This window comes from Artemia franciscana, chromosome 17 (assembly GCF_032884065.1).
Source record: "Artemia franciscana chromosome 17, ASM3288406v1, whole genome shotgun sequence".
NCBI lineage: Eukaryota > Metazoa > Arthropoda > Branchiopoda > Anostraca > Artemiidae > Artemia > Artemia franciscana.
The window spans coordinates 20,327,743-20,354,847 of NC_088879.1; the positions used below are offsets into that span (position 1 = coordinate 20,327,743).

The 27,105-nt window shown below is 35.1% G+C and overlaps 1 protein-coding gene across 1 annotated transcript in view; it reads right to left on the minus strand.

The window, feature by feature from the left end:
* The window catches only part of LOC136037975 (protein ST7 homolog), a 76,642-nt gene that overhangs the window by 19,160 nt on the left and 30,377 nt on the right, over nt 1-27,105 (minus strand). Inside the window, exons 3-9 of the mRNA XM_065720866.1 lie at nt 23,994-24,147; nt 21,825-21,940; nt 17,872-17,926; nt 13,022-13,255; nt 9,773-9,870; nt 7,582-7,772; nt 2,148-2,250 (exon numbers count right to left, since the gene is read on the minus strand). Of these exons, the coding sequence (XP_065576938.1) occupies nt 2,148-2,250; nt 7,582-7,772; nt 9,773-9,870; nt 13,022-13,255; nt 17,872-17,926; nt 21,825-21,940; nt 23,994-24,147 (951 nt within the window). The remainder of the gene's footprint in view (nt 1-2,147; nt 2,251-7,581; nt 7,773-9,772; nt 9,871-13,021; nt 13,256-17,871; nt 17,927-21,824; nt 21,941-23,993; nt 24,148-27,105) is intronic.

The following is a 27,105-nucleotide window of genomic DNA, read 5'->3' on the forward strand; positions in this document are numbered from 1 at the left end:
ACCTCCCCTTTTACAGCATCCCAGGAAGCTCCCATTTCCTTTAAATCTTTCTTTATGACGTCCTCCCATCCAAGACGAGGACGACTTGCTTTCCGTTTACCCCTAGACGGTTGGCCGAAAAGGATAATCTTTGGTAATCTGTCATCTTTCATCCGCAAAACATGCCATAGCCATCTCAACTGTCCTTTCATTATAGCTCTGATTGATCCACACAATCTAATCTTAACACAGAAAACACAGGCTGAAAACACAGAAGCAGTGTATAGATACTTGTCACCTCACTATGGTTAGATCAAAATAAGCAATAGAGTCTTTAAATTGCAGAGAACCGGTTTTGGTCTAATTGGATTATCCTGTAAGTTGAAATTTATTGCTGAAGACACCATAAGTGACTTTTCAGTCCGTATTGAATACTGATTCACCATCATCCCTATGTGTGCGCTTGAGGCTAAATGTAAATGCAATGCAAATATATAAGCATGGACTTTTCAACTATTTGTCGCGGTCGTACGATGATGAAAATATTACTACAAACAGTGAAAAGTTTAGCAAAGTGGAGCATGATCTGTCTGCAATTATCTGCAATTTCTGCAAAAGAGCACATATTTTAGAAGCAAAAAGAATGCTTTTCTACAGCCAGAGGGAAATTAACTATTCCGCTAAGAAGTATGTGTTAGTGAATAGTCCAGTTGACGTTTATGCACGACAGAAACAACACAACAGAAACACAGATGCTGTTTTTATACACGTTGTATGATATTCCAGACACTACGCTCAGGTGAGGAGCCGATTCATTACGTCGGCTTAAGAAATTGGGGCGTAAATTAAAGGAGCGCAAGCAATATGCTTCGATGCTCCTCTTAGCTCACCGGTGAAGCCTAACAGAAATGAATTTGTCAAAAGCGGGAAGAAATCGTAATCTGTTGTTGTGACTAACTCTCCAGACTTGATCGACTCCAAAGTAAATAAAGGATTTATAGATTTAAGTGAAATAGATGACTCACTTATTAAGTGTCAAATCAACCAAGAATCAAGGGATTGTTAAAATGTCGAATAAAAATTACTACCCATTTCAGTCAGGTACAAGCAGCGCAAAAGTGAAAGAATCCGTTAATATCGACGTAGCCAGAGGTATCCCAAAACATGCTGATGAGAAGGATGCCACCAATCCAGTTACTAATCGCACTAAACCTGTTCGAATACAGGTTATTATGGCAGTTAAGGTATATTTTCTTTCAGGTTCTGACTTGAGCTGGCGATCTCCTCTAGTGTGAAAATTGGCCATGACTTGTTTCAAAATACATTTATACTCCTTTACAATGTTAAGGTCATAAGTGTAGGATTATAAATGTTAAGGTCTGGGATACATAGCTTCCACCTGTGCAAAAGGTGACGATTCTGCATGTTGTGCTGGACCCCACAGCAGTAACTGACAAAATCCATACAAAGTTCCAGTTGTATGTACCAGCTATGGAATAAGAGAAGATGCAGCGTTCAAGCGCAGAATGTCCAAAAATCGTCTACTTCGAACGTAACTAACGCTGACTCAGATTGCCTATTCATAAATCGGATTGTTCAAGCATTTGTGAAGTGTTTCCATCTATTATTCCCCGTTTAACTTTTGTTCAACTGATGAATAAAACATAAATTACTATTGTATTATTAATATTATTAAAATAGCATACAAACATACGTATTATACTAATGCAGTAGCTGATTCCCGTTATCTAATCTTCAGTGACTAAATGCACCGAAATGGCGTATCCACGCTCATTAGCTCATCACGATGGTATCCATCTGTTTTGTTTCTTGTATTTATCTGTTTTTGTTGATTTTTCTTTGTTTAAGCCCTCTTCTACTTATCTTCTTCACGATTGCTTTACTATTTATCTTCTTGATGTTTACGGGTAATAAGTAAATGTTATTACAGTCGTTGTCAATTTTCATGGTTTCAAAATCATTCTGCATAAATTTTCACATTTGTAGCATAATCAGTTTAGGCAATATTTTGAAACCAAAAGAAGACAATTTAAAAAATAAAGACATTCCTTATTCAGCTCTGAAGGGAACAAAAAATTCAACTTGAAAAGGAAAAGAAGGAGCTAAAAATGGATTGAGATATTAGAGAAATTGGAAGATAAAATTACCTTGGGCACATGGGGATTGAACTCGACTGCTCTATGTATAGCTTCTATGGCACTCATTTCGGCACTAGTCAAGCCCCGCCCACTTGCTACATCTGGTGAAAACCTTTAAGGAAAACAATAAAAAGACAAAACAAATCTAAAAATAATTGATACTAAGCTAAATTAACCCTCAGTTGAAACTAACTTAGTTTAACTCAGTTAATACAATAAGTTGAGCCTCCAGTAGAGATTTCCATACTGTTCTCCAAAGACTCCTTTTGTATTGCTCTAGATTCACACCTAGTAATGATTAATACTAGACACTTAACATAATAATTTAGCCAAGATTGACTAATCCAAGCTTGACACTAAGTATAGATTATAAGGAAATTAAGAGTGTCGAACGTAAGATAAAAAAAAAACATGTAAGATTCCAATTACTGGCACTTTACGAATGAAAACTTGATGTTGATTACAAGTCATTAATATCTTATTGGAATTTAAAAAAAGTTTCCCAAAACAACCTTTTATCTTTTTCCCCTTTTTTTGTATTGATTTAAGCATTGATACAGAAATAATGTAATACAGAAGTCTGATAAAGAAATAATGTAAAATGGACGATCCTTTTTTTTTGTGTTAATGGTCAAAAGTTAATTCAAGCTAATCATATAAATAAGATATTGAATATGGAAAATGTTCACGATAATATTAATCAGTCTTGGCATGAAGGGAGGACGTTAATAACACGACTTATAGCTGGTTCATATGCCTTTTGAGGAGATACAACAACATTCTATTTCAAGCGTTATTCTTCCTTAAGAGTTGTTTCAAAACTTTTTTTTTAGAAGGGGCTCAGTGCTTTATTTCAACTAATAAGATCTATTACTCCGACCAACTGTGCATTGAACACTTGTGATTTGGTAACTAATTAGAAGCCCATTCACAATAAGAATTTACTAATAGCGGGGTTTAGCAAGTGTTAGTTTGAGCCAACCAATTTTTTTTGAGCCAATCAATTTTTTAGCCAATCAGAAGATTTGGTGAAAAATCTGATTGACTCAAATTAGCGCTCGTTAAATCTTGACATTAGTAAAATCTCAGTGCGAGTGGGCCTTAATCAACTCTCAGGGGTACACTGTCTCTTTTCGTCCAATTCCATGCTCCGAGGTTTTATCTTTGAGCTTTGATAAACTTGATAAAGCTCTTTATAAAAAAAGACATACAAATACAAAAGAACAGCGACTCTCACTAAACCTGCGCTTTCCCCTGCATATTCCAAGTACATAACATCATTTTTATACAATCCTAATAAGGGGGGGGGGGATTAATGCCAGGTTTGCTTCTCAGTCAATTGGACTATCTGCCTTGGCTTTTTCTACAATTAATCATGATTTGATGCCCACAACTATTCTATTTTAATTCAAATTCATTTTGCAACGTCAATTGCAAAATCAAAGTTTTCATTCGTAACATGCCAGTAATTAGAATTTTACATGGTTTTTTTGGTCTTACGTTCAACCTCTTAGTTTCCTTACAATTAATTTTTAATTCATTTTGCTGGAGTTACCTTTTGACCAAATCAAACGTTTCTAGCCTGAAGCGATCTTCTGTCCACCATTTTTTTTTCACAAGAGGCCAAGAAAACTAGAGGCCGCCCTTCCGGTGGCCTAGCAATTTTTTTCCGTTCCCCATCAAAGCCCTCTGTGATTCATTGTGATGATAACATCTTAGCGATTCAATGTGACAATACTGCCTTTATAAACGTTTACTTACCTTGCGATCGACGTTTTATAGCATCATTCACATCTTTCGCTAAATGTTGCTCCAGTTTAAAGTCTCTTCTCGAAAGTCTACGTTTGAAAGACCTAAATTGGGTTTTAGCTGGTGACCTTAACTGTGACATTCTTGGTACCTCCGATAGATCAATCCTCTTGCTAGAATCACTTCCTAGCATATATCACGTCGCAGTTAAGAGCCTCCCATTCACGTATATTCATAACAGAGGCTGTTCAAAATCGAACCTGGATCACGTGATCTCTTCCAGTTTCAGCTTAATATCATCGATTGTCAGGGTGGACGAAGAGAAGATTGATGACGATCACCTTATTCTTAGCTGTAATTTGTCCTGTGAGCTATCTGGCAAAACACTTTCGGCTCAGCCGAAGTGGCATACGAAGTTGAACTGGGATCGTGCTAATGTCCCACTATACCTTGCTACGCTAACTGCTTTACTGTCGACCATAAAAGTGCCATATCACCTGATGCAAACGTCAGTTTTCTCGCCTTCAAGTAGAGTTGACCTAAATTGCTATTATCAAATTGTTCATTGCCTTAAATCAGCTTCCAAAGCTGCAGTGCCTGTGGATAAAGTTAGGATTGGTACAAGAAAGCCTAATTGGAACGTTGATCCTGAAGTAAAAGGTGCTAAGCAAAAAGCCAAATTTTGGCTACGTATGTGGATATCATGTGACCGACCATCGTCCGGAGCTGTTTTCTCTGTGAAACAAAAGTGTAAACTTGAATATAAGGCCAGTTTGAAGAGAGCACGCTTGAATGCATGGCCAGGCCCCACCGATAAGGCCTCCTGGAATAAGGTTATTAATAGTGAGAAATGTTCCCCATCTACCCTATCTTGTCTCCAGCTAGCTAATTTTGTTGATCATTATAAGCGTGTGTTCAGTGTATTTAATAGTTTTCTTCAGTCTTTTTATTATAAGTTGCTTAAACCGCTTTTACCATACCGTCTCCTGCAGGCTCATGTCCAGCCTGTAGCAATATCTGAAATTCGCCGGGCTTTAAGAAAAATTAAGCATTCAAATAGCCTTGATGGTGACGGCCTATCTTACCGATTTTTTGCTTATGATTGTCCTGCTCTACTTAACCATCTACAAATATTTTTCCAGTCTTGCTTAGCACAGTCGCTTGTTCCTGATAGTTTCCTTTGTGGCCGTGCAACGTCTATTCAAAAGCGAGGCAAGGACCCCACGTCATGTGTGAATTATCGTCCCATTACAGTATCGTGTTTCTTAAGTAAGTTGCTTGAACATTTGTTACTACCAGAAATTGAGTCGGTGATTTTACGCCTTTTCAATTTGGTTTTCGGAGAAGTTTCGGCTGCTCCCATGCACATCATGTTTTAAGCCGACTCATGAATAATGCCCTAACAACTAAAATGTCTTTATACTGTCTTACTGTTGATATTTCTGGAGCTTTCGACAATATTGTGCACTCTCAGGCTCTATTTTCCCTTGCGTCTTCAGGTGTTAATCCTTCCGTGCTAAGTTTATTGTCCTCTTGGTATTCAAAGTCTAAAATTCAAGTTACCTGGAATGGACACATATCTGACCCGGTAAAAATTAATAAGGGAGTTCGGCAAGGTGCCGTATTGTCTCCTAGTATATTTAAATGCGTGCTTGCCTCGTGCCTGCGTCCCCTTAGAAGTTCTGTTTTTTACGGTAATATTGGTTTGTCTTCTATTGCGTATGCAGATGACGTTCTTCTTGTTGCCCGGACTCGCCGTGGATTGCTTTCTAATTTTACTATATTAATCAATGAACTATCTAAGATTGGACTGTCAGTTAATGCGTCTAAATGCGAGTTTATTTGTTTTAATAGCCCTTATGCGGTCGCTCCATTCGTTGCTGGGACTGCAGTTCTACCATGTTCTTCTTTAGTTAGTTGGCTTGGTCTGTGTTTCGGCCCAACACTTTCCACTACCTGTTCATCTCTAGTGAATCCATCCGTGAAAAACCTACGCGTCGCTTACGGAAAAATATCCCCAAATAAAAGCCGTTACAACCGCAACGGTTTGTGCATTGTTTATAACGCTTATTGCGCCCCTGTGCTTTTGTTTTTATCAGGCATGGCTCATCTGTTTCGTAAGAAAGATCGACATACTCTATGTACGGCTTATTTCAGATATTGCAAATTCCTCCTCCGGCTTCCTAGATGGCACCGAAACAAAAAAATAATTGCTCGATTTGGTTTAATTGATGTACCTTCTCGGATTCGGTCTTCCAGTGATGATTTATGTAAAAAGACTATCAACTTTATTCACGTTTATGACCCTCTGCAGCCTTTTTTCCATATTGATACTGGTTAATTAGTCCATGTTGTCTTTTGTTAGTTTGAATTTTGTTTTTCTTCGCTGTTTATCGTATTTGTTTTTGTTTATTTATAATACTCCGTACTTTGTGTTTTTTTATACTTTACGGGTAATAAAGTTCATTCATTCATTCATTTGGAATCCAAATTTGCACAAGAGCATGTGCACCCATCACAGATTAGTTTGTTAATTTTAGCGAGACAATTTTAATTTTAACGACACATTTTTATACGACAAAATATGACAATTTTAACGAAACAATTTAAGCATAGTTTCTGAAATATTGACAGGCAACACTTAACATTAGACACCCTGTATTTTAGCAAATGTATTTCATACATATTTCAACATTAGCATTTTAGAAATTAGAATGAACGTATGTTTTATTGAAAACATACGTCATATACATTTAAATGCTTCTTATTTTACAAGATATTTTGGGCTACTTCTAAGAGAAGCATTATCTTTGTACTATGGAAAAAAAGATAATTGACTCCTAAATGATTCTAAGAGGAAAAAACTTAAAATTTAGTCCTTTTAAAATTGTGTCTTAGACAAATTAGACAAGCAAAATAGGCAGAACTGCATTAAGTAGAAAGCATTCAAATTGTAATACAATAAATTTCTTTCAAGATGCTCAATGTGGAGGAGTAAACCAGGTCTTTCAAACTATTTTTCTTTTAATTTTTCTTCTTATGGTTTTTAGCTTGAAAGAGGGAGCGAAGGGGCTTTTGAGAACGCTAAATATTGCATAAGGTGTAACAATTTTTTTTAATTGCAAAAAAAGTAGACAATTCTATTTTTGCAACATTCGAAGACAAAAAGCAACAGTAATGGCCACTAGACTAAAATTAAAAGCTGATAATTTTTTGCTCCTTTTAAATAGAGTTTTTTTTTTATTCATAACCAGTCAAAACTAAATAGAAGAAGCTTTATCTTTTTTCAATTAAATGCCTTAGACGCATAGCGGCGGATTCCCAATGTTGACCAAGTCTCAACGGAAGACCACCAAAAACTAGTCTGTTGTCCCCGAATCACCGTGGACAGAATGAAAAGCCAACAGCTATGTTAGCTTGGCCATATTCAGTGAATGTCGGCCAACCAACAACCAACAATAACCTTCGAAGGATGGGTCCACGGCAAACGCCCCCGAAGACGACCTTGTAAGAGATAGACCGAAAACTTCCCGGCCCATTGCCCCCCCGCACCGTTACATTCGCCCAGTGCCTGACAGATTGAAATACCGTCGCCAAATTCATGATTTTCTTAGAAGAGAAGAAGCCCAAATACAGCCACAAAGGCTGGACGGGACTTAAGTCAAATCAAAAAAAAAAAAAAAAAGACACTTACTTATCCGCCACAGCTCTTGCTTTAAGTAGTGCAGCTGTGTAACAAATAGCCGCACTTTTAGGCAAACAAATATCATCGTACTTGGCTAGCACTGCCTGAGCATCTGCATACGCTTGCATTTCTAACAATGCTTCCAACAAATTTTCTTGGATATTTAAAACTCCCAGGATTTGGGGAACTTCTTTCGTTAACTAAAAATACAATTTTTAGTTACAATAATACACTTAAATAATGAACTACAAATAAAACGTTCCTTCAAAAAATGAGTCTCTTTGAAATCAAAATTATATTTACGACGACATTGGAGTACTTATGATTCCGTAATTTTAGGCATGCCATTTACCGGCATGAGAAACTACTCTAATACCCTAAATGTATTACGGAAGATTTGTAATATTACAAAATACATCATCTATGAAATGTGATATGAGCAGTTGCATGTCATAATATACTGTCTCAAATAAAGAGGCATACTTTAATACTGTACACGAACAAACACATAACAGCATCGTAAATTTGCTACCTCGAACAGTACATTTTGCTGTCTGTAGTCAGACAGACATTCAGTAGAATTTTAGATAGTCCATAGCACTATACCCGTCATTAAATGAGCTTTAATTTAGTTCATTATTTTATGAATGACCCGAAAATTTATTTATTTTGTTTTGTATAAATATGCTAGTTTAAACATTATTATTTCTACTGATGACGATCGCTGTATATGTGGTCGAAATACCTGGACTTTTGCACCTGTTTTTTTCCTTTCTAAAAAAAAAAAAAAAAAAAAAAAAAAAAATAAATGGATTTATCCCTATTTGAAAGTTTATTTGTTCGTCATAGAACGGCAGTGTGGTCTAAGAAAAAGATACCTAATTTAAGGTGTTACGATGAAAATACACTCAATTAAAATGAAAAAGGACAATTTCTTTCATCTAGTATGGAAACAATATACAAACCTTTTCTGCATTAATGGATTTTCTCGCAATTTCGGGTCTTTGACAAATTAAAAATACAATAATGGCAGAGGTGAATTTAGAGGGTGGCCCAGGAAACCTACGCCCCTCCAGAATTCCCTAAGCATTTTTAAGCTTAATTTCTTCTTCCAGCACTTACCATGTGTATTTGTAGTATGCTTTGATAACATATTTGAAGTGTCTCATAGAAACAAAATTTCCCTTTTTAGAATTGTTGGTTTCCCATAATACATCAACCTGGAGTCTACACTTTTAAAATCTATCTCACACGGTTACCCAGTAGATGTCATTCCCTTGGTCATTCCATGCTCAAAGCTACTGCCTCTTTTATTCTAGGTGCTTTTGCTTTCAAGATTTTACATGTGGTAGCAGGGTACATGATGTTTTAGTTATGTTTTTTAACCCATTCTGAGATTAATGTTATTTTTTTTTGAAGATTTGTTCGATTATCCTTCTTCCATATCATGCTGTGATATTTGGAGGGGGCGTGTTTAAACTCATAGTTTTGTTAACAAGTGAATATTAAATTGCTTTATCGCGTGACTTATCACTTTTTAGACGAAAAAAAAAAAAGGAAAGAAAATATTCCTGAAGTTTGAGGAAGCAGAAAAGTACAACTGATTAAATTCATATAATTTTTATATTGCTTTATCGCGTGACCTATCACTTTTTAGACAAAAACAAAAAATAAAAAAAGGAAAGAAAAATATTCCTGAAGCTTGAGGAAGCAGAATAGTACATTGATTAAATTTATATAATTTTTATATTGTGTATTTTATTTTATACTGCTTTATCGCGTGACCTATCACTTTTTAGGCGGAATAAAAAAAATTAAAAAAGGAAAGAAAAATATTCCTGAAGCTTGAGCAAGCAGAATAGTACATTGATTAAATTCATATAATTTTTATATTGTGTATTTTTTTATATTGCTTTATCGCGTAACCTATCACTTTTTAGACGGAAACAAAAAAAATAAAAAAAGGAAAGAAAAATATTCTGAAGTTTGAGGAAGCAGAATAGTACAATTGATTAAATTCATATAATTTGTATATTGTGTAATATTTCTTATACTATTTTATCGCGTGACCCATCACTTCTTAAGTAGAAACAAAAAAAAGGAAAGAAAAAAAACCCTGAAATCTCAAGAAGCAGAATAATACATTGATTAAATTCATACAGTTTTTGAAAATCAGCACTTGTGAAAAAAATAGACTTACATCACGAAACATTTTTACTGCTTCTTTTAATTTCCCAAGCTTTCTTAGGCACATTGCATATCTTCTTTTAACACAAATTAATACATTTGTATCTCGCCCTGAAATAAAAAATAAACAGAAGTAAAAAAAAGGAAAAGACAGAAAAAATATATAGATTCTAAAAGACAGAACAGAGAGCAAAAATCTGGTTTTAGTCAAGTTTGAATTGGCATCTTTGTCAACACAACAAGGAATTATGCCATTGTAGTTGATTTTCTGTTGAAACAGCAGGCATTCAAATTGTAAAATGTTGACACCATGTCGACATTTTGTCATCTTTTGACGACAAAAAAGTCCATTGTTTTTAATTTTGACCTAGAAATTCTAAATTCAATCAGCAAATTTGAAATACACAGTGAAACGATGATTTTTTTTTCTTTTTAATGATTATTTATATTCCAAAATGGTAAGAAGGATCAGAATCAATTAACTAAGCTAATAAAAGCTGACAGTTAGTTAGTTAGACACCGCATCAAGTTGAATTAGGAACAAAACCTCTCGAAACTGACAGTTTAAAGGCTAATAGAATTTTAGAAAATGGGAAAATAGGAACAATACCTATTTCAAAAAATAGTAACGTTCTCCTTTAAAAATAAACTATTCAATTTGAGGCCTTAGAAAATGGAACTATACCTATTGCAAAAAAAGAAGCGTCCTCCTTTAATAACAAACGATTCAATTATTCAAAGCGTGGCTCTCCATTGCATTGAAATTCTAAAAACAGAAATACTACAATAAAACCAAATCTCGGGATTAGGAGATTCAACTACTTCACCATGCAAAAAAAGACGTGCCTTACACATCACAGAGGAGCAAAACACGGTCTTCAACTTTCGAAGGAAAAGTGTTTTGTTCTCAGATTTGAGAAGAAAAAAAATATCAGCAAAAGGCAGTACGTGAAATGTAAGGCAAAAGTGTACGTGAATTATGGGACTTCATTTTGGTTCACAGTTAATACAAATGTGATGTAGTCTTTGAGCTAGATACAATAGAACTTTCATTTCCCCAATAAAAGCAGTCTACTTTGCAAGCAACCCAAATGCATTACACCGTTTAGACCTACATAAACCTGTCCAGTATAATCAAGCAATCCGCCAGATGATCACCTCGGACGATGTTCTTTACTCATTGGCACTCATTGAGCATTGGCATTTGAAAGGGATTAAATTTCTCTACCTTTAATTACGAGCTGTTCCCCCTACTTCTATGATGGAAATATACCACGGGTATGGGGATATCTTTAATGTATAACCTACAAAGATATTATCTAAAACGAGGAGCTCGAGTGAGCTCGTTTATAATGCTACATACGAAAAAAAATGTTGGTGCTTTACAACTAAGCCTCCAGAATGACAATATGACCGAATTCTTTATTCTTCTTTTTCTCGTTACACTTTTGAGGCCTTTGCATTAGATCGAAAGCTTTTCATTATGCCTAAAAGCTGTCACAAATACAATTTCTCTGAACAAGAAAAGAGAATAAAAACTTTTCTGTGATTTAACAGTAAATATTTATATGGGTCAATTTGGTTAAGCCTACTCAAAATACATTTAAAAATGTTCTTCATATTCAGGCAAACATGATATTTGGTGCTTTTTGCCTGAATGAGGAAAACGATTTCCATCTAGTCCCTGATTAAAACAATTTACGCTTTATTAAGCACGGGCTTACTACTCGAAAGAACCTTGCGAAGGGTAAATTTGCAGGAAAGTATATTTTTCAAGACTTGCTGAAGAGTCATTTCCTTCAGATATTTTCTATATCAAACTATTCCAAATTGATGAACTGAGGTCTACTCAAACTTAATTGAACAGAATTTTCATATCTGGAAGCATTTACATCAGAAAAGAAAAGGAGAAAATAAAAATCAAACTTGATGAAACAAATTAGTATTTACTATAAATAAAAAGAAGAGGAAACCCCACACACACTTCGCAAAGGAAAAGGAAAATATGAAAGGAGTTGATATATGAGAAACTACAGACAAGCCTGTATTGAATACATTGTCAACAGACCAATGAAAGTTTTATTTTTTTTTTTACTGACATAAACATTGGTCTTTTTTTTTTCTTTTTTTTTTAATGTCCCAAATAAAAAAAAATCCACAAATTTTGGAATATGTTTCTTAGTAGGCAAGTGTCTTTAAACTAGCATTGAAATGAGATCGCAATTTCGGTTCAATGTGTTTATATTTTTAAATACAGCTTTATTAACTTTTCCTATCTAAAAATAATTTATGTCAGGATACATCTTTACAAAGAGGGATTCCCCAACGATTCCCTATTATAACAGTTAAATGGAGTACATTTTTTTATATAAACACCCTAAAGCATATAAGCAAATCCAAATCGTCACTATCACGCCTAAAGGCCACATTTGACACATTCACACATCTGATATAATTGTCAATAACTGCAGCCTATGCTAAGCTGTCTCAAAGGGAGGATCTTCAAGCTAATGTAAGTCATAAGTATCTGCAGGACAATGCAGACCGAGAGGATCAGTGTGATTGACCACACATTTTCCTGCTGATCAGGGTTACCACCCCTTTGTATCATTATTTGTAATAATTTTTTATATTGCTTAAACAAAAAAAATCACTAAATGTGCAGATAAATCACTATATTATTGAAAAAAATCATTAAAGCAACCAGAAAATCACTAAAAATCTAGTGATTTCTTTATTACCGGGTGGTAACCAGCTGCAAGTCCTTCCTTTGACAATAGCTTAACCAACGACTTTAGCCATTCAATTAAGAAGGAAAAACCATTCAAACACCTTAACTATTCAGTTATTCCTGTGGCTCTCACCTACAGTGCCTTTCAGAGGTCGAAATAAGCCTCAGCCGATCAGATTCTAAGATCCCAGATAGACTCTTGAGCATTCAGAATCTGCAAAAACAATTAAAAAAAAATGAGGCTCTTGCGAATGAGGCTTCAAGACTAGTGCTTAAAATGAAAAAATAAAATCATTCAGCAAGTAATAAACTGCTACAGTAAATCTGTAAAACACTTTCGGAAGGGGGGGGGGCAAGTTTTGTAACTTACATTTTATTGGAGTTGCATGCGAGAGAGATAGAATGGACAAAAGAAAGGTAGATATGGATAGAAAGAACATAAGAGATGGAATGGGGAGTTAGAAAAATGGAAGACAAATAAATAAATAAATAAATAGATAAATAAAGAGAGAACAAAAACTGTGCACTCACGATGAATGGCTTCCATTAATGGCCCTTGATGCTGTGTTTGCTGAGATTTTCTATAGTTTACTTCGGCAGCTTTCAATGCTTCTTTGAGAAGACGTTCAGCCTCAAGTATTGAAGATGCCTCTTCTTCTGCTAAAAGTAACAGAGCCGGTGCACATTCTGGATTTGTCTTTAAAGCGAGCTTCGCAGCTCCAATTCGAGCTTCAGGATTTCGCTCTCTCCAAGCCGTAGCCATAACTATAAAAACATACCACTCCAGAATTAAAAGCCAATAAGGCAATGTTTTCACTTGAACATTTTCCCTATATGAACAATAATTTTGCTTACCTTGGGAGTCATTTGTAGATCTAAGGTATATACATTTCATTCATAAGGAGAGTTTACGGACATATTTAATTATTTTCCGGAATTGCAAAATACAATTGAACCACAAGCGAGCGAACCGTCCCAATAGTAACCAAAACTATAAAAAAAAGAATTTTATTAACAATATGTACATACGAAAGGAACCTACTTTTTATTGGGATTCAAAATATGTAAACTTCATTACTCCTAAAATTACCCATTAAGGTATGCATAATTTTAAGCTCTATAAGTATTTCACATTATTTGATTTCTAAAAAGTTTACCTCCGTAGCTCGGCCCTTTTACTTAAACGAAATGCAGGGAATTCACAAAATCGGAACTTCAAAAGTAAAAGTTACAAAAGAAATATTATTTCTGCAAAACTAATGCAATCTCCCACTTTTAGAAGATCTCCCACCTTTCTATCAGTTATCAAAAAACAAAACTATGTTGTCTAGAAAAAAATTATCTATAGAATGTGCAACAAGATTTATGTGCCATGAAAGCATTAAGAATTAATTATAGGTGGACGAAATAATTTGGTATATAAGAAAAATTATGTAATCTTTCAAATTTTCTATAATATTAGTCGATTAAAATATAAGAAGGATAAAACCAGAAATTTCAGAAAAAAGTCCAATGTTAGCACTCTGACCCTCATTATTGGATAAATACGCTTTTCGTAACTTATTAGTTTCTCTTTAAACTCATTTTTCTTTTTTTTTTTAAGCTCAGAACAAATTGCGTCTCAGATAATTCGCTAATTAGCTTGGGTCGGGAAATCCACGCCTAGGGATGAGTCACTGGGTTAGCTAGACAGAGAATTCTGACTAATTTAAAAAAAAAAGATGTTTTTATACCACTTGGTATTTACCAAGTGACATATAGCAATCGCAAATTCTGTCAGTCTGTCTGTCCCCGTTTTTCTAGTTTAGGCACTTCCAGATAAGCTAGGACGATGAAATTTGGCAGGCGTATCAGCAACCAGACCAGATTAAATTAGAAATAGTCGTTCCCCGATTCGACCATCTTGGGACGATTAATACGAAAAAATTTGAAAAAATGAGGTATTTTTAACTTACGAACGGGTAATCGGATCTTAATGATATTTAATATTTAGAAGAATATAGTGTCTCAAAGCTCTTTTCTGGAATCCCGACCGGATCCAGTAACACTGGGGGGAGTTGGAGGGGGTAACCTAAAATCTTGGAAAACGCTTAGAGTGGGGGGATCGGGACGAAACTTGGTAGGAAAAATAAGTATCCGTCCTAGATACGTGATTGACATAACCGGAACGGACCCGCTCTCTTTGGGGGAGTTGGGGGGAGGGTTAATTCTGAAATATTAGAAAAAAATGAGCTATTTTTAACTTACGAAGGAGTGATCGGATCTTAATGGAATTTCATATTTAGAAGGATCTTGTAACTCAGATCTCTTATTTAACATCCCAACCGGATCCAGTATCATTTGGGGGAGTTGAGGGGGGACCGGAAATCTTGGGAAAAGCTTAGAGTGGAGAGATAAGGATGAAACTTGGTGGGATGAATAAGCAAAAGTCCAAGATTCGTGACGGACATAACCAGACCGGACCCACTCTCTTTGGGGGAGTTGGGGTAATTCGGAAAAAAATAGAAAAAATATGGTATTTGTAACTTATGAACGAGATATAAAATTTTAATAAAATTTGATATTTAGAAGGATCTTGTCCTTCAGAGCTCTTATCTTAAATCCCGACCAAATCCGGTGTCATTGGGAGGATTTGGAGGGGAAAACCGGAAATCATGGAAAACGTGAAAATTGAGGTATCTTTATCTTACGAATGGGTGATCTGATCTTAATGAAACTTAACATATATAGAAATATCTTATGTCTCAGATGCTCCATTTTCAATTCGAATCGGATCCGGGGACAAAGGAGTTGGAGGGAAACAGGGAATCTTGGAAAAAACTTAGAGTGGAGAGATCAGGATGAAACTTGGTGGATAGAATAAGCAAATGTCGTAGATACATGATTGCCGTAACCGGATCCGCTCTCTTTGGGGCAGATAGGGGGTCCAGTGCTTTGGCGAGTTCGGTGCTTCTGGACGTGCTAGGGCGATGGAAATTGGTAGGCGTATCAGGGACCTGCACAAATTGGCTTGATAAAGTCGTTTTTCCTGATTCGACCATCTGGGGGGCTGAAGGGAGAGGAAAAATTAGAGAAAATCAGGTATTTTTAACTTTCGAGTGGGTGATCGGATCTTAATGATTTTGATATTTAAAAGGACCTCGTGTCACATAGCTCTTATTTTAAATCCCGACTGACATTAAGCCTCTGGTTTTCCTTTTAAATCAATCTATTGATTTTTAGAAGTTTGCTAGAGCTCATGCCATATGAGCTCTTGGCTCTTGCGACCTCGTGACTAGTGTCACATGAGCTCCTAGCTCTTGTTTTTATTGGATTGGTAGGGTGGTTTCGGGTACGGTCATCAGCGTCCTTAATTAATTAGAACCCTGTGGGGCATTCTTCTCTTGCAAATAACCCTAGAATATTTCCACTTGGAGTTCACCTTATGTTTTGTTATCTCCCAATATAATAGTAAGTTTCTTAACATTCACAAATATTTGTATTTTCTCTCCTGGCTTAGGTTACAGGTTATAAAAGTTCACTAAAATATTTGTTTTAGGAGGGACGATATCTGGATGATATACGATACGAGAGACGATATCTGGACGATATACGATATGAGAGACGATATCTGGATGCACGACTCTAAAGATTGAGCCGGTTTCGAGTTCGGATAAAATTACTGGTCCGGTTAAACCAAAGGTATTCCCCCCATAGTCTAGTACCAAGCGCGATGGTCTGAGGTGGCAAGTGAATAGAGACGTCCAACAAAAGGTTTTCTCTTCCCTTGGACGATCCTGTTGGTTATAAGAACATTATCGTACAAACTGTAGTTTATTAGGTTGTTTTACTTGGAGAAGCAGAATGTAGGAGTCAGTAACCCTATACCCATATTAGTATTACATTCAATACTATTGGCAATCTTCAATTTAAAATATCTAAATTTTTACCTTAGAATCTATGGCGACTGCAAGTCACATAATCAGAACCAATTCTCGGAAGATTAAGACCTATCTACCCGCATTAGAAAAAACATTCCATCTTGTCAAGAAAAAAGTTACCCGACTACTTTTATGTGGATCCATTTTCAGATATAGAAGAGTGCATGTCTTCTTGCTTAATTTTCATGGTGTTAAACGTCAAAATATGACCAAAATTTAAATACAAAATAAAAGAAAGATGAAAAACTCGGAATGTCCGTTTCGAAATACGAGTTTCGGGCATTATTTTCCAAAACTTAATGAGAGACACGGAAATTTTGCTCAGGTTGTCGAATAGACAACGTCAAGTTCTGTCAATATTCAAAATTATATGGTTTCTAAAGCGACAAGCTTCGAAGTCAGGGTATTTTGTATAGACAAAATATAGAGATTTTCCAGAATCAAAGCTTCAAAATAGAAAAGTCATATAAGTGATTTTATTTGTAGAAAACCAATGTCTGTTCCAGTTCTTAGAAAATTAAAGTCTTTCTATCTGTTTAGACAAATGCTTTCTACCTTGTCTATAAAAAACAGTAATCTCTAGGATGTGAAGGAAATCGATATGTGATGACAACTATAGGAATTATTTAAGTACAGTTCATTTTTGGATAGAAATACGAGATAGAGAGATTTTATTTTGTTTCTCAAAAAGATAATATAAAGTTCTATAGTATCCAATGTTATTTGATTTCTAAAATGCTTTGCTTTGAAGCTAGGGCATTTCACTTAGACTAAATGTATACTTTAAAAGCATAACTTTAAAATAGAAAATGTCACAGAATGAATTTTATATCTGTCAGACCAATGTCAGTTCCAGTTTTTAGAAGATCCAGCTTTGTCCATCCGCTTAAAAAAATGCTTTGTATAGAAAACAGTTACCTCTAGGATACCAAAAAAATAATGCATCATGACAACTTTGGAAACTACTTCTAAGAAAACAAAGTAATTTCGTACATAAGAAATATCATGTCCTCTTGCGTAGTTTTCATTGTGTTACTCAATTAAAATACACAAGAAAATCAATTCAAAAATTTCCATAAACAACCCAAAATCCATAATTTGATATTTGAGTTATTTCCAAACTTTCTATATCTGTCCATAGTTATTAACGACAAATCTAGAAGAGATACGAAATTTATCCTCAGGGTTGGATTACCTCAGAGATTATGTAATATTCAGTAGGAGTACTAAATAAAACTATTCTGAAAAGTTTACTTTCCCGGATCAGACAGTGTTTTCTTTTTTTTTTACACCATGTACAACATGAGGAAAAACCCCTTTTTTCCCGAAATTAATGGCTTTATAAACTTTTTTTGCTTTAGAAAAGCCTTATAGATTTAAGCTTTATCTACTTTTTGATTAAGTATGGAATGTTAGATTTATGTTTCAGCGTAACGTCAAATTGAACACAAGAACACTTACTTTCATATTCGGCTTTGCCAGCGTCTGCTTCACAAGTAAAGAAGGTTTGGTGGTCCTGCAGTAAAATAAAATGAAGTTCTACTTTGATTCTAATAGACATCATATAAAATATTTGCAAGAAATAAATTAAAAAACGATAGAATTAATTAACTATTTGCATACGAATTCTAAAGATTTATGCACCATTGTAATAAAAAACCCAAAGGTCTGGGCGGTATAAATAAAAATAAAACTGTTTTAGGATGGAACCCTTAGTATTGGTGTTGAGGAAACTTCCCTATGCCTCCTCTACTTCCCTTGTGTGCAATTATGAGTGTCTATTAGGGAAAGAGTTTATGACCAGAATTGTAAGGAAAAATGACATCAGAGCAACCTCAAAAACAAAACAAAAACACACAATATAACCTGCGTCTACCACTAGCCATGCTTGTAAAATCGTGAAGTATTTTTTCTATGAAAACTTTAACGGAGTTCGTTTATCTAACAGGCGATTTTCTCTTCTTACAGTAAAGCACTCCGTATGTTACATTTATCCTTGAAAAATCTTTTAATCTTTTTAAGGCTTTAGTCCGTACTGTTGTTGAATAGCACACTAACTATTTAATCCTTACTTACAGCGTTTGTGACATGAGATACTGGCTTAAAATGCTGTAAATATGCTTTTTTAAGAATACAACTGGTCAGAGAGACGGAGGGGAGTTCCTCCTTTTCAACACCAGTCTTTTGTATATATGAAAATATTTTATTTTCAGGAAACTGATATATGTCGATGAAGGAATTTCTTAAGTTTAGTCATTAATTTTCAAACACTCAAGACCTTTAAAAAACAAATTAAATAAAGGCAAGGGATGTTAGGGTGTTCCCCAATTAGTGCATGGGAATATAAAGATATCATAAACCAAGTTTTTCAATTATCGGAAACTCCAAAGCGTCTGACATTGCACTCAGAACAATTTCGAAGGATGAACATTTATAAAACTAATTCTGAGGATTTTGATTGTTTCATCATTAATATTTAAACACTCAATAGTTCTAAAAAAAAAACAGTTTAAGTAACAGCAACGGAAGCCACGGTTTTCCCCATTAGTGCACGGTGAAAGTACAGACATAAACAAACAAGTTTTAGGATTAGCGGCGACATCTAAGGCGTTTGAATTTACATTTTAAGCCAATTTCATAGGATGAACAACTATAGAATCAATTTAGAAGGATTTTTTGTAATGCATCCTCCCACCTTCCTAAAATCACACTGTTCTTTTCTCTTAAACATTATCTACAGCACCTCTTAGTTTAAAAGATACCTTATACTAGGTAATTTGCTTCGTAAAGAAACTAAGCTAATGCCTCTCACCTTTCTTGTAAAGGGGCTTGATTAAAGTTACCCTAAAATCAACAGGAATTTACCCTATTTCAAAAATGTTATTCATAATCTTCAGTAATTTATCTCTAACCATTTCTTAACAAATTTTTACCGCACTATCAGCCCCTGGGGCCTCATAAAATAAATATACCTATACTTCAAAAGTGTAACAAACTTTTTCTTTATTTTCAATATATTTTTCTGTACTTTTAAAGAGTTTAGCACGTTATCAAAATTTCTTAGCCATCTCTCTTCAGCTCTTTCTTTATCACTAATTCTGGCTCCGTTTTTATCTTTAACAGGCACAAGTTCAGATTGACTGTTCCCTCTCAATTTTTAGCAAGCCAGTACAATCTCTTACTATTATGTCGTCTAGCAGCATCTTCGAGATCTTCAGCAATTTCACCTATGGGCTCCACTTCACACATCCTTAAATCACATTTTATTGCTTTCTCCGCTTTCCTCATATTCCTCTTATTTTCATATGATCTACCACTCAGATATTCCATATACAACCCAGTGCTCTTCTCTACTAAACTTAAAACTTTTTCGGTAATTATCCTAGCTGCGTTCCTAACTATCCCAAGACATCATCTGCGACTTCAAAGACTAATTTCCTAAAGTTATTTCATCTATCTTCTACATTATTAAATTGAGGACTCTCCAGTTTAGTATTCACCTGTTCTTGAAAAGTTTCTCTCAAAAACTCATCCTGGATTCTATAACGTCAAAACTTCCGGAAAGGTAGTTACACTTCCTAAATATCCACTTTAGATTAACCCTAGACACTACTAGATGAAGATTTTTATTTTTAACATCAAAGAAAGAACTCCTATGTACCCTATTATCTTGTATTGATCCTGTTACTCTTCTGTTTACAAGAGCATAATCAATAAAGCTAGCCGTCTTAGCATCATGTGGATATCATGTTGCTTACGAACCATTTTATGACCAAATAAAGTATTGGTTATAATGAGATTGTTATACCTACAAAATGGCAGCAGTCTATAACTGTTACTTTTTTCTTTTTCTACCATGTCATACCACTATGACTAACACTGCACTTTTTAGTCTAGTATTCTAATATTAATACCTTTCCAACCTAAACAAGACTTATCAGCTTCCTTATTCACCATGACCCCTACTCCCTATCTATGCACTCCGTGCTTGCTGACTGAGTAATTAAATTCTATATTACCTAATTCCATTTTTCCTACGCCTAGGATGTGAGTTTTTGAAACTCCTAATAAGTCCAGTTCAAACATATCAATTTTCATGTCAATAGGATGCTTGTTTTTTAACGTCGTAAAATTCCAAGTTGCAATATTCCCGTTATTTAAATCATTTTAACTGTTATGGCCTCAGAAAAAGCAATGGTTCCAAAATCAAAGCAAGAGGAGACTACAAATCTTCTCAAAACTTTGCATAGCGCTTCGCCGGGAAGGAACCAGACAGAAAGAAGTCCCTGGGACCTCCAGTATGAATTGAGGCTTTGTACACAATCCTGAGCCCATCTTAGTAACAACATGATTTTCCACCCTTGGATATGCTCTTCTAATAAGAGTCGAAATGCTCCACAAGGAATTTCAAGCATATTACCTCCAAATCTTTATATCTTCATGGCTACAAATATTATACTTCTAAGGGGAGGCAGCCCATAAGAGATAAGTTGGCCAAGAAGAAGTTTTTCAGCTCAAAACATTTCCACTATGGAGAAAATACATACATCTTCAATCAAGTTTTTGAATTATCAGCAACACTTAAAGCGGCTGATTTTACATTCAGTAAAAACCGGTTTATGTAGGAAAAACCGGCTTACGAAGAAAAAACCGGTTAAGTAAAGGCAACAGAAGTTAAAGGGTTTTCCCATTAGTGCACGGAGAGAATACAGATATCTTCACCTAAGTTTTTGAAATACCAGCAACATTTAAAGTGGTTGAGTTTACATTCAGTGCGATTTCTTGTGATGAGTAGCAATAATATAATTTGAGGATTTTCAATAGTTTCGTCATTAATTTTCAAAAACCCAAAAAATCTAGAAAACCGCTTAAGTAAAGGCAACAGAAGCTGAAGTGTTTTCCCATTAATGCCCTGAAAATACACAGATATCTTCAACTAAGTTTTGAACAGCCAGTGACATCTACAGCAATCGAATTTATTTTCAGCTTGTTTCTTAGAATGAACAACAATAGGATTATTATTATTATTTTTTAATAATTTAGTAATTAATTTTCAGAAACTCAAGAGCTCAAAAAAGAGAGTAAAGTACAGATGGCGGAATGCAGGGTGGTTTTAATTGGCTTCTCTACTTTCCCATCTTGCATATGAGCAAGCGATTATCGATATTAATATTCCTATTTATTTCACAATATTATATATTATTAATATTCCTACTTATTTTAACCCATTCTTCTTGCATAAAACCAAGTAAATATTTGCTAACATCTATGGCATAATGCGTCCAAGGAAGTTAGGGTTACATAGAAAGGTATATCATACAGCGCTGACACACATTTACAAGGACGTTTCAAACATCAAGAATAAAATCATTTTACTGTACTCTGAATAAAATCAAGACACAAAACAATATTACCTGAGCGGATAGGTTCATATCATAATAGGTTAAGGGATCTTTTCCAGTTGCGGCTTTGAATCTGTTGTATTCTGATCCTCGAAACAAATTTAAGGGGTTCCTCCACACTTTGCACTCTATAAAAAGATACATATTTTTTAGCTAGGTGTTTCCACCGTTCATGGTATCTTTTGAGGAAAAAATTCGAGATTTGAGATTTTGCGTTCTTCTTCTTAGCCCCCTAAATTACCACTGATGTTAATCTTAAACAGTAGCATTTGAATAATTCACATGAAAAATTTTAATTAATTCATTTTTTCGTCTGTGCTTACCTAATCGTTTTACTCCTTTATGTGTACGCTTTTACAGGAGACAGGAAAGCTTTACAATATGTGAGCAAAACACCAATCTGACAATTCAAACCCAAATATATGTAAATGAAAAACGAACAAAAAACGGTTTCTCTTTTTTCCAAACGGTTAAAAAGTCTACAAAGCATTAACTATTCAAATACACACGATTGCTTAAGCAGTCTTGGACAGAAATATTAGGCGACCGCAATGTTAACATCAATGTAAAATATTAACACAATCTGAGTTATTGCTTTATTGTTGCTATTGTGCTTAATACAGTTATGGTAAGGGACAATTTTACAATCACAACATCTTAGGTATTTAAAGTATATGCTTGCAGTATTACTTTTTTTAATGTTAGTTGCATTATCTTCTATCAGCCACGTACACTGAAATTTATTCCAGGAAAAGAAGAGACAAATGTGTTTTTATAGCCTGAGACCCAAGCCTCCAGCATACCGTCATACATGCCTGGCCCTTGCTACAGGTTATCGCCTCCATAAGAGGCAATAGTCGAAGTTGATATTATCAACATCAGTAATGATTCTAGGCTTACATTTTCTATTAAAATGTGAATTTAAAGGATATGTAACGCGTTCTTCAACAGCTTTATCTGGTCTAAAAGGTAAATTACCTTCAGGGATTTGTGATGAATGTGTCGCTAAACTGATTTGGTTATAAATTTGTCCAGCTACTTTGAAGCTGAAAACATTACGACTAATGATGCTTCGATCATCACTTACGTTGAATAAAGCTAAAGCAAAACAGGAGTTCAAGTTTTGTATTTGTTAGTTGAGCTCTTTAGAGAGTAAGTGACGCCCTATAAAGGTCAAACCAATCCATTAGGAAACTGTGAAGATGGCAATGCAATTCGACCAAGCAAACCTTTGTTATGTCACCCAAGCAACCGAGCAAAGTTGAATCAACTTTGTTAGCTACTCTTTCCTTGAGAAAATGGACGACTCCATAGTAAATACACAAAACCATTTTAGGGTCTGAGAGACTTTTCATTAGCATCTGCGTAATTTACTGCATCTTTATACGTTTGTACTGGGTTTTGATCCGTAGTTTGTTGGCATCGAGGATAGCAATGGCGTTGCTCTTCTAACGTATAATTTCTTCCTATTTCACTTACATTTTTGATTCGTTCTGATTCTCGCTGTCACTTGTCTTCTACTAGTAAAATTCGTTGTTTTTCACTTTTATGTCGATACTTTCATTTTGTCTGATTCTCGTTGTCACTGGTAAATCTCGTTGCCACTTATCTTCTAGCCACATATTTCTTTGTCCTCTCTGTCGCCTATCTTCTAACCACAAATTTCTTGCTCTTCATTTTTATTTTTGGTTCGTTTTGATCCTCGTTGTGGCATGTCCTGTAACCGCGTATTTTCTTGTGCTTTACTTTCGTTTTCGACTCATTGTAGTTCTCACTGCCACTTATCTTTCAACGGCATATTTGTTTGTTCTTCGATTTAGTTTTTGACTCGTTGTAATTGTCATTTTCGCAAGTATTCAAGTCTCATATTTTTTTCTGTTCTAAATTTTTGTTTATAATTATTTGATTTTTTTTTCAATACCCTTTGCACTAGCTACTTGGATTGGTCTTGTCATATTTGATGGTCTAAGTTTTTTTTTTTTCATTTTCACCCATTGTAAATTTACACCTTACACCCACTTTGGGGTGGGCATGAATCAGCATTCATGTTAGACCCAGTAGAAATTATAGTACCGACAACTCTGATTAAAAACCATTTTCTAAGAGATAAGGCATTGTTTTCATTATTCACATACATGATTCTAAACTATAAACGGAACCTTTACTAAAGGAATATCTTACCTGAAACCGAAGGCTGTGGATTGTTGTTGGTAAGGGTCGTACTACTTTCTCCTCCTGTTGTATCTCCTCCTCCAAGCCAAGGACTTAAATGATTCAGAGAGACTTGTTCAATAAATGATGTACCATATTTCCGGAAGTACCACCATTCAAATATCTGAAAGTATCATATAAAATTTGAATTCATGTAAAAAATAAACATTGAAATATTTAAAACAAATATATAAAACAATATGTAAAAAAAATATAAAACAAATATAGAAAAAAAACTATATAAAACAAATATATATAACAAATATATAAAACAAATATAGAAAACAAACATACAAAATAAATATATAAAACAACTATGTTTTGAGTAATAAAAAAGTCTCTCTGCCTACACAAGCTTACCTCTAATCTGTGGATTCCTCTTAAGATTACACCTAACTCCCTAAGAAGGTATTTATCCAGGAACAACTGAAGCCCAAAAATGTCCCTTAAGCCATTTCGACCCCTTTAACCTCCAAATCCTTGGAAAAGATCCTACATTACACCACACCCCTAACGGTAGCACTTTTCTGCACCTAACAGGAAGAGGTAACGATGGAATTAATATGAATTGAAGATGGAACTTTTATATCAATAGCTGCATCAAAAGAATTGCATTTTAATGCTGATTTTAAATATATAAGTTTCATCAAGTTTATTCTTACCCATCAAAAGTTACGAGGATGAGAAAATTTGCCTTATTTTAGAAAATAGGGGAAAACAACCCCTAAAAGTCATAGAATCTTAACGAAAATCACACCATCAGATTCAGCGTATCAGAGAACCCTGTTGTAAAAGTTTCAAGCTCCTATCTACAAAAATGCGGAATTTTGTATTTTTTTGCCAGAAGGCAGATCACGGATGCGTGTTTATTTTTATTTTTTTTTTCAGGGGTTATCGTATCGACCCAGTGGTCCTAGAATCTAGAGATAGGGCTCATTCTAACGGAAATGAAAAGCTATAGTGACCTTCTCAAGTGACCAAAAAAATTGGAGGGCACCTAGCCCCCCTCCCACGCTAATTATTTTCCCAAAGTCACCGGATCAAAATTCTGAGATAGCCATTTTATTCAGAGTAGTCGAAAAACCTTATAACTATGTCTTTGGGGACGACTTACTCCCCCATAGTCCCCGTGGGAGGGGCTACAAGTTACAAACTTTAACCAGTGCTTACATATAGTAATGGTTATTTGGAAGTGTAAAGACGTTTTCAGGGGCATTTTTAGGTTGGGGGGAGGTTGAGAAGAGGGGGATATGTTGGGGAAACTTTCCTTGGAGGAATTTTTCACGGGAGAAGAAAATTTTCATGCACAGAGAGCGCAGGATTTTCTAGAATTATTTAAAAAAAAATGAAAAAACAAATTAAAAAAAGTTTTTTCAACTGAAAGTAAGGAGAAGCATTAAAACTTAAAACGAACAGAAATTATTACGCATATGTTGGGCTCACCTCCTCCTAATATCCCGCTCTTTACGCTAAAGTATTTTTAGTAAATTCAACTATTTATTCTACGGCTTTTGTGATTCAGGGGTCATTCTTAAGAAATTGGGAGAAAATTTAAGCTTTAGTGTAAAGAGCGAGGTACTGCCGAGGGGGTGAACCCCCTCATATACGTAATAAAAACTTGAGAATATAGAAGTTCATTACGTAGGCTAATATGTAAGTTAAGTATATCTTTTACTAATAGAAATATTCGTAAAAAACTAAAAGTTCTAGTTGTCTTTTTAAGTAACCGAAAAATCAGAGGGCAACTAGGCCTCCTCCCCCGCTCCTTTTTTGCTCAAAATCATTCGATCAAAACTATGAGAAAGCCGTTCAGCCAAAAAAAATAAATATGCAAGTTTTGTTTCAATTATTCATCTGCTGAGAGCCAAAATCAAAACATGCATTGAGAAATTAAATAAAAATAAAAAAAAAAGTTTTTTTAATGGAAAGTAAGGAGCGGCATTAAAACTTAGGGGCTGCTTCCTCATCAACACCCCGCTCTTTACGCTAAAGTTTTTTACTGTTTTAAAAAGTAGAGCCAAGGAGGCACACTCGTGCCTCTTTAAAGAGGCGAACCACGACAATGTTCCAGTGGTCGCAGAGGGATGGGGAGGGATGCATTTCGTAGCCCGAGCTCCAACTAAGAAACCTGCCAAATTTCATCCCCTCCGACTTTTCCTTCATGGGGAAAATCTGGCCGAAAGTTTCGACCCACCAACCCCCCCCCCCCCCCCTTTAACGTTGTCCGATCGGGCTGAAATTCACAAGTTAAGGTCCCCTAGGGCCCAGGAGCTTATCCGAGAAATTTCAGCTCGATCCGATAACTCCTTCCCTGTTTTCCAGAAACCACGCATAGCCACATAATGTTCATGTTCTCCTTTTGTTTCTTTTTCGCCACGCCTACAGGTCACAGCCGACATCGGATCTGGGTGTACGAAGACTCATTCGACGCGGAATTCTCCGAGTAATTTTCCTGGAAAGTTTCGTCGGAAAATCTTAACCCCCCGATTTTCTAGCTTAGAAAAACCCATTTCCCCATAAGAGCCCATGTTAATTTTTGAAATTCTTAAAAGTTATATTTATACACATGCAGGTATTTCGACTTCAAACTTGCCCGGTTAGCTCAGTCGGTAGAGCGTGGGACTTTAATCCTAGGGTCAAGGGTTCAAGTCCCTTATCGGGCGGTTTTTTTTTCACAAAATATGAAAAAAACTTCGTTTTCTTAAAGAGTTAAAGAGGCTGCGTCCCAAAGTCGAACCTTAAAACGTACAGGAATTAGGAGAGGCAGTCCTAATTCCTGTACGAGGAGTACAGGAATACTCTGCCTTTTTAAGGTTCGACTTTGGGACGCAGCCTCTTTAACTCTTTAAGAAAACGAAGTTTTTTTCATATTATTAAGAGAAAGACTCAAACTTTAGCGTAAAGAGTTGATGAGGAAGCAGCCCCTTTCATATACGAAGTAATTTCTGTTCGTTTTAAGTTTTAATGGCGCTCCTTACTTTCCGTTAAAAAAAAACTTGTTTTTTTTATTTAGTATTGTACAGAGGCTCATTGAGAAAAAATCTTATATTTATGGATTATGCAAGAGTAAAATAGTAGATAA